Genomic DNA, 7,852 nt, shown 5'->3' with positions numbered 1-7,852 from the left:
AAGTTGCACCTCTGGTACGTGCTCGAACGTTTTTTGTTGACTCGACAGTAAACAGTTCTTAGAAAGGATGAAACGTTTTCTCGGAAATCAATGATGTCATTCCAAGTTTCGGATGCCTTGCGTATTCGGCATAACTTCGAATTTCCTTCTAAGTTAAATAGGAAAAAAAAATGTTTCAGTACGAATTCTACATAAATTCTGGCAATTCATGGAGCACGAAGAAAATAGGATATGGTCTTATACAACTACAAGTTAATGTATGTGTTTATGATTCTTTTAAAATTGCCAACAAATTAATGATTAATATCCGTTTGTTTCACTTGTTCCTTACACCTTACATAGTTCTTTATTAAGGTTTTTTTCCCCAACGAGATCCAAAGAGCTCCTATGAAATTTCTAAAATATTTTTGTTTATCGTCTTCAAATTAAAACACGATAAATGCCTTTATTACATAATTTCCTGTTAACTGATCACGAACTTCAACTTTTGATGAAGAAACAGGAAATCTCAATATTGTTTTAAGCTAAGTCTTTCCCTTTTCTATTTTGAAGTTTATCAGTCTCAGGGAACCAATATTATAAAAAACATGACATTCTATCAGGGAGTCATTTCGATCAGTTTTATTTATGGAAATCTTACGATTTACAAGCTTTCAAAACGTTATGGGAGATTAAAATTATCTTTTCCATTGCAATTTGATATCATTTTCGAGCGGAGTATCATGTGACACGTTATATTTTGTAAAAATTTAACATAAAAAAATAATCTCCTCGCTCGCCCCCAGAGCAATACAATAAACCACAAAGCGAAAGTTACTTCATTCGCATCAAAGATTGTTTTCAGCAACCTTGACCCAAATTTCCGTCTAGTATCTCAAGTATAAGGGATAACCTATTCAATTATGAGTTCCTTTCAAGTTCCTTGTGTTATGAAAAAAATATTCCGCACAATTCATTTAGCTGTATGAATATCGCGTTTGTCAAGATACTTTCTCGATGCTTTGTTGATCTGTCGATTTTAACCCACGCTTATGATTTTACACATTTCATATATCAGTTACTCGCCTTGTCTTCGTGGTGAACTTTACTGAGTTTTTTTTATCACTTAAATTGCAAAGATTCTTCATTTGTACTTTAGAACAACGCTAACTTTGCAGAAGATAGTTACGTTATTGTTGATGGGTATTCCAAATTAAATAGGTAAGACGGCACGAAGAGAATGAGAGAGACTGGGAAGTCGTACAAATGGTAAATTTATACCTCTTTCAAAAAAAGCACAAAAAAACAAACAATATGCTCTCATTCTTTGAAGAATACAGGGCTTTCCTTTTGTCATTATTTGGAAAAATCTTCCAAAATAAAACGATTCGTTCAGCTGCCTCTTTACTTCTTGCGCCAAAGTTGATAACTTGGAATCTTTTTTAGTAAAACCTTTTAACGATATCAGTTGTACCATCACAGACAAGTCCTCGATGATAATTGATAATTTCAATTAACGAAGCTCGGATAAAATGGCTCGGCTAACCACGAGACCTCACTGTGCCCGGAAAAGAAAGCATATATATATTTTTTTTATCTATATTTGAACATTACATCACTTGTTTATTGCAAGTAATAGGCGAAGCGTGTTCTTTCGAGCCTACAATAATAAAGCGTTTGGATCGAAACTTATGTGAAAACCAAATTAGCTCTACAATAACAAATAAAACGTATAGTACTGCCGTTTTTAAAACTATGAAAGATATTTATTAACTCGTACAAGCATAATAATCGTGTGTTTGATGGGTAAACTAAACATTATTCAGCTGATGAAACTGATTAAAGCTGCCAATAATTACACGACAATTCTGCAGAATTTTGATTGGAAATAAGTCTTTTTTCTCTCAGTTTTTCAACTAGTACTTGTTATTCTAAGGGTCTCCCGAGAGGTGGGGACTGTGGTAAGCCCACGTATTTTGCGGTATAAAAATACCCAAACCGTTTGTAAAAAAGAGAACGAAACTTGGTTTATATCACTGATTTGACTCTTCTACTCCCAAGCGTGACTAGTAAATAATATCCTTACAACGTCAATACAATATTGAGAAGACAAGTGAAGGGAATAAAGAAAAATATCAATGAGGGGATTATTATTAGTTGATCCAATACCAAATTCTCAGAGCTAACGTCACAAGAACTGTATGGCAAGAAGTAAGAAGAATTATTGTTGACATCGTGAGAGTGAAAGAGTCAAGAGATGTGCTTCACGGTGAACCAAGTGCCACTCTAGAATAAAAACGCTTTAACACAGTCTAAACATTTCAAGTTGTCGTTCGCAATCTGTTCAAGTCATGTATAACCTTAGTTATCCTTACCCTCTGGGACCCTCTGTTTGCTTACTCTTTGTTCATCCAGCTGTTCTTCCATTTTTTTATCTCACCAAACCCAATATGCAGTTTCCTTTTAAATTAAGGCAGTTTTGTGGGGTACAAAAATCAAAATGGCCAGAAATGTGCAAGTATGTATTACCTTTTTATAGTCCTCAGTCAAGCGTTCGGTAGGATGCAGTGATCTTGAAGCTTTTCAGTTGTTAGAACAATTGCGCGCTCTGTTTTTAAGGAAGCTTACCTAAGTCACTAATTATAAAGTCGCACATAAGAGGCCCTGTCTCGTGATATACACGAGGTCGTGATAGACAATACAGCGCGGAACTGATAATCAAAAATCCAATTGACTGTGACGCATTAATTTGCCAAGTTATGCTTAGCCGCACGACTTTTTCGAGCTTTCAGCGAAAAGAACTACGTGTGACTTGAAACACTTTTCAAGTATATAATTTCCAATCTATGACAACCTTTTCCACTCCAGACCATCTTTGTTCCTTTTTCGGTATGATTATACCGTTTATTATTTTTTATCACTACCGTTTGTGATGTTTTTCTTGCTGACAAGACACTCATTTCATTAGTATTTTGTGGTTTCTTTCACGTTGAAGGCAACTCTTCACATCCTATCGAACGACTCGAGATTTGTGTGTTGTAATCTCCCGCAAAAACAAGTTGTGTCTAGAAACTGAAGCAACAATTAAATGATCATTGAACTAGGACCTGATTTTCCCGCGCTCTCGGACTCTAAGTTTTCTGATAACTCCCTAGTTCAAGAGCCCCGGATTGGTATAAATTAACTGTTGAATCCACAGATCCAGGAAGCCACAGAGTTAGAAAATTTATTTATTCATCTGACAAGATAAAAGATTTGTTTATTATGAATCTATAGCTAATTTGATGTTTGATGCTCTAAACAGAACAGCTCTATCCACATGATGATATTAAAGATCTATTTCAGGCTATATCTAATGTTCATTCTTACCGCAATACACGTTCTTCTGCCTTGAATAACTTCTATACAAAACCATCTAGGCTATCCGTTCAAACGAATTCCTTCTCTCGAATAGGAGTAAAAGTTTCTGGAATGCAATATTAAGAAATCTTTCCAAAAATGCGTTTAAAAGAAAACTCAAACAAATTCTATTCAACAAGACTATTCAACAAGACTCTCATATACATTTATCTGAAATTATACAAAGTGTAAATTCCTGATAATACTTCTCCTGATATGTCCTGACTATATTTATAAACAGTAGCTGTACCTTTAATATTTTAAATCAGGTTAATGTAACGGTTCTTTTTGTTGCTATTCAATACTGTCTCTTTCCCTTCTACTTCATTAGTTACTTTCTGTTTTAATATATCTTTGTAATTCAGCATAGCCCGCCTAGATTAGCCTTTGCTAGTTGCGAGCATGCCCTTTACTGTAAAATTCAATTGGAAATTAATAAAGTGTGTGTTTGTGTGCGTGTGTGTGTGCGTGTGTGTGTGTGTGTGTGTGTGTGTGTTTGATATGTTAACTTTCAGAGTCAAGTATTAATAGCCATACTAATACGACACCACGAGAAATAACTGAGAAAGGGAAAGTTTTCCACACAGATTCAATGAACGCAGAAAATCTTCTCGTGCATTTTCGCTGTGCCTTAAGCTTTGCTCTAAAAGTTTTTGTTGTTATTATAAGGACGTTAAACTGATTCCCCATTTCACATCGCCCATTTATCGATGTTTTTGCCTTACGGTTTCAATTGTTAGACTAATTCTAGAACGAATGGAAACTCGAGTAGAGTTTTACTCCTACCACTTGATGAGCTCCGTGGTATTTGACTTAATTAGGGACCTTCAGCAAACCACGAAGAGGACGGCAACGAGTCTTTCCGCGAAGCAAATAAATAACTATTATAGTAGATTATAGATAAGGCTATATAAAGAACTTATCAGTGCGAGCCGTTGCCCTTTTGGTTCACCAATCTTCGTTTACGAATTCAGCGTCATGAATTTAATACACAGAGAATGAACGAAGTTGTAACGCAATATATTTTATTAAATAGTTCCAAAAATAAAGACTTGCATGCCATTTAATTATTTCACACGAAAGAAATGAGAATATTAGGCTCGTTATTAAGCGTCTATTGAGCGTAAAAGGCAACGAAGTGTAACATCACTAAGTGAAATGGCGGCGGCTCGCAACAAGTTCTTTATATAAACTTATCTAGCCTTCTAGAAGTTATTTATTTGCTTCGAGAAAAGACTTAACAAGTAAACGAACACACTTTGGTGAAAATACTTTTGGACGAAAAGACCGTAATTCCAAGAGTTTTAAAAATTTTTACATTGCTTAGCAGTCCTCTGCAGAACAACAACGTGAAATAACCAAAATTTGCGTCGTCTGCGAACGGAAACCGCCACGGCAAATTTTTTGCAACTCAACGCTGCTTATATACGCTATGCTGAAGTTGGAGCGTGGCGCCGGGCAAGAGTACCATACAACCCCATACATTAATTATGCATTCGGACTAGTATACTTTGTTTTTAAAGTTTTGTCGTGAAAGACAACGAAGTGGAAAGCATAATTAATGTATGGGGTTACATGGTACTCTTTCCTCGACGTCATCTGTGGTGTTGCCGTCTTGACTGCTAAAGGTGCCTATTGTCAGAGCAGAGAGGTATCTTAAGGTCTCTTTCTGAGCCTTTCAATCACGTTTTAAGGTATCTTTGCAGATAAGTATTGTCTTCGCATCCTGACTATTTGAACACGTACAAGTAGACTTCAAAGGGCGCGACTTATGCACCCCGGCGTTTCAGAACTACATTGCTTCGCCGATACTGATATAGACATTTGTAGTCCTGGGTGGGAAATCAACTACCTGGCCCAAACACATCCTACACTAAACAATTACCCTTGGTTATGATTATCATATTCAAGACAATCATATGTCAAGTTTACCATAGCCGGTGGAAAAAGGTTGGGTGGGGGGGGGGGGGGAGGGGAGGAGGTGTTTTCGCGTGCAAAGAGTAAAACTGTGAGGATTCAGTCACCAAAAAGATCGTTACGACGATGCCTCGTGTTTGCAGAAACGTTCTATTCCTCTGTCCCCTTTTGTATGCTGGCCACGCAGGCTAAGACTGTCAATACTGAAATTGCATAGTAACACGAATGGATGCTCCTTCTTAGCATTTACAATATGATTGGTCCATTAGCAGGGAAGACAAGCACAACCCTGTGTTTTGATTGGCCAGGGTTTAATAGAAAAAAAAACAGGTATGGTATGACTCAATAATTCAACAATCCTTGTTGTCCATAACGCAAGCCAGCCAAATACATATCTACATTAACAAAGAGAATTATTGGAGCTTTAAACATGTTCCTATTCAATATGACCTTTACAAATGATTCACCATAATTGTTGACCGGGATTTAAGAAATGTGATTTCAAAATAAGTACTACCTTTGAATAAAAGCCCCATTGGAAATGCTTTCAATTTTATAAACGTCATAGCCTTGACAGGGCTCGACACTAACTTTTCATCTTACTAGCCAAGTGGCTGGTGACATCTTAGATGCTATAACAGTGTCAGTTCGTTTACTAGCCAAACTGGCTAGTGGAAATCGAAATCCACTAGCCAACACTAAATTTCTACTAGTCTGTGGCTCATGGGCTACTGTTAGTGTCAAGTCCTGCTTGAAATGGGTGAATAGAGTAACCTCCTTAACTTTGTCTGCTGGATTTTCCATGACGCTTACTTTACCTTTTGCAAATATTGGTAATATAGTGAATGCTAAACATACAATACAAATACAAACACTAACCTGCAAAAACATTGACACCTAGAAAGCATGCTCTATAAATGATAAGACCCAAAAGCTTTAGGGAAAATGTTCACAAATATGTAAATTATAACGAGCCAATCAATTCCAAGCTCCAACATCCCCTCCCTGGGGAATCCACAGGCATTTGATTGATCATTATGAGTGCACCAGGGAGGGGGGGGGGGGGAAATTTGAACCTTGCTTGACCAGGGAATTTGCACCCAATTTCTCCTTACAGTATCACCCCTGAATCACACATTACAGTCATGAGAATAAAGAAATTGATCACCCACTAGATAATTTCATGATTGTTAAACAAATTCTCCTTGTCAGCAACTTAGAGAAAAGTATGGAGAACATGCATACTAATTTTAGGGTATTAAGGGTGACTAGTAGCAAAATTGCCTTTTTCAAGTAAGGGACTTCAAGGATAAAATCAGAAGAAAGTCCATGGTATGTACATGTTACAAAATAGTGTGAATGCGGTGTGTTATGCCTTAAGTGGCCTATAGCCCTCAGTTCCTGGTCTTCCCCAAGTTCCTGATTGCTGTACTCCTTGAGCTGCTCTGTTCTGCTGCCAGCGCAGCTCCTCATGGTGACATGTTAGACACAAAGGACGCTCTTCGTGATTACTGTAGTTGATGGTGGAGCAGAAAGCACAGAATACTCCAAAGCATCTGTCACATTGACGCACACACATCTCACAAGCACTGTGTTCACAGAATGCACATGGCATAGAATCACCATATTGATGACAAATCCAACATTGACAGGAAGAACTTGTTGCAGCTGGTTGTAGTGGAGAAGCATAGCTAGCATCTCTTTGACTTCTCTGGCTGTTCATGAGCACCTCAAATGCACAAGCTGAAAAGTACCAGATTTCATGGGTAATTTTTGGTTGTATTCTTGAAATGACTCAACTTATTAAAACACACATGCATTTGTGGATAATCAAAATCAATTAAAATATTTTGGTAAAACCACCCTGAACATAGTTTCTCCATGATACATACAGTACCAACTCCGAAGTCAGAAAATCTTGTCATTTGGGGGAAGAAAAGGGGGAGTGTAAACACTAAAGCACAAAAAAATGGTCCTTCACAAAAAAATGGCGAAAAAAAAATGGTTGATTTTGGGACTATAGCTTTGTTTAAGAATAGTGGCGGAGAGAACTCTTTCCAAGCACCGTGGCATGGCTCTCCCTCTTTTTCCAAGTGAAATCTGGATGCCAAAAAAAAAAAAACTAAAACCATTACATGGTTTAAAATTATTGCGATCATTTAAATTGACTAATTCATCCTAACTCACGATTTTTTTCAAAAACCTTGTCATTCAAGTACGTACCAGTGATTGAAGTGGAACTTTGATCACTTGAACATGTGGAACTGTCATTACGCGCCATTACACTTTCAGATGCCGGGATTTTTAAAGGCTGGGGAGACTCTCCAAATGGGCATCGACGCTTTGTCTTTAAACGGCTTAGCTCTGGTGATGCGAGAGGAGTTCCAGAATCCAAAATCGGTTCCATTTAGACAAATTTCAGCCACAAAACACAGTTCATAGGTAACGTTGTCAGTTGTCATAAACAATCTTAGGCACCTGTCTGTAGGAAACTGGGATCTACTAAGTCCCAATCTCCACGCGTTTACTCGACTTCTAACACAGGCTTTTCGGTTTT

The 7,852-nt window shown here is 37.3% G+C and overlaps 1 protein-coding gene and 1 long non-coding RNA gene across 2 annotated transcripts; both read right to left on the bottom strand.

The window, feature by feature from the left end:
- Nucleotides 1-606: 606 nt before the first annotated feature.
- On the bottom strand, nucleotides 607-2,661 carry LOC148729316 (uncharacterized). The gene is made up of 2 exons (XR_016002472.1): nucleotides 2,509-2,661; nucleotides 607-1,537 (listed from the first exon to the last, which is right to left on the bottom strand). It is a non-coding gene; the product is annotated as an uncharacterized LOC148729316 (long non-coding RNA).
- A 2,926-nt stretch (nucleotides 2,662-5,587) lies between these two features.
- LOC111340672 (uncharacterized) lies at nucleotides 5,588-7,851 on the bottom strand. The gene is made up of 2 exons (XM_022947556.2): nucleotides 7,519-7,851; nucleotides 5,588-7,038 (listed from the first exon to the last, which is right to left on the bottom strand). The coding sequence occupies exons 1-2, from the start codon at nucleotides 7,700-7,702 to the stop codon at nucleotides 6,665-6,667; spliced, it is 558 nt and encodes a 185-aa protein (XP_022803291.2). The 5' UTR covers nucleotides 7,703-7,851; the 3' UTR covers nucleotides 5,588-6,664.
- Nucleotide 7,852: the final 1 nt, after the last annotated feature.

Source organism: Stylophora pistillata, chromosome 6, assembly GCF_964205215.1.
Source record: "Stylophora pistillata chromosome 6, jaStyPist1.2, whole genome shotgun sequence".
Taxonomy (NCBI): Eukaryota; Metazoa; Cnidaria; class Anthozoa; order Scleractinia; family Pocilloporidae; genus Stylophora; species Stylophora pistillata.
The sequence above is the reverse complement of the archived record's forward strand: the minus strand, read 5'-3'. Positions and strand labels throughout refer to the sequence as shown.

Excerpts from the sequence above, each read along its gene's own strand:
- LOC111340672 (XM_022947556.2), bottom strand. The coding sequence starts at position 7,702 with ATGGAACCGATTTTGGATTCTGGAACTCCTCTCGCATCACCAGAGCTA. Across the intron at positions 7,039-7,518 it reads AAGTTCCACTTCAATCACTG|CTTGTGCATTTGAGGTGCTC; the intron begins GTACGTACTTGA and ends GGTACTTTTCAG.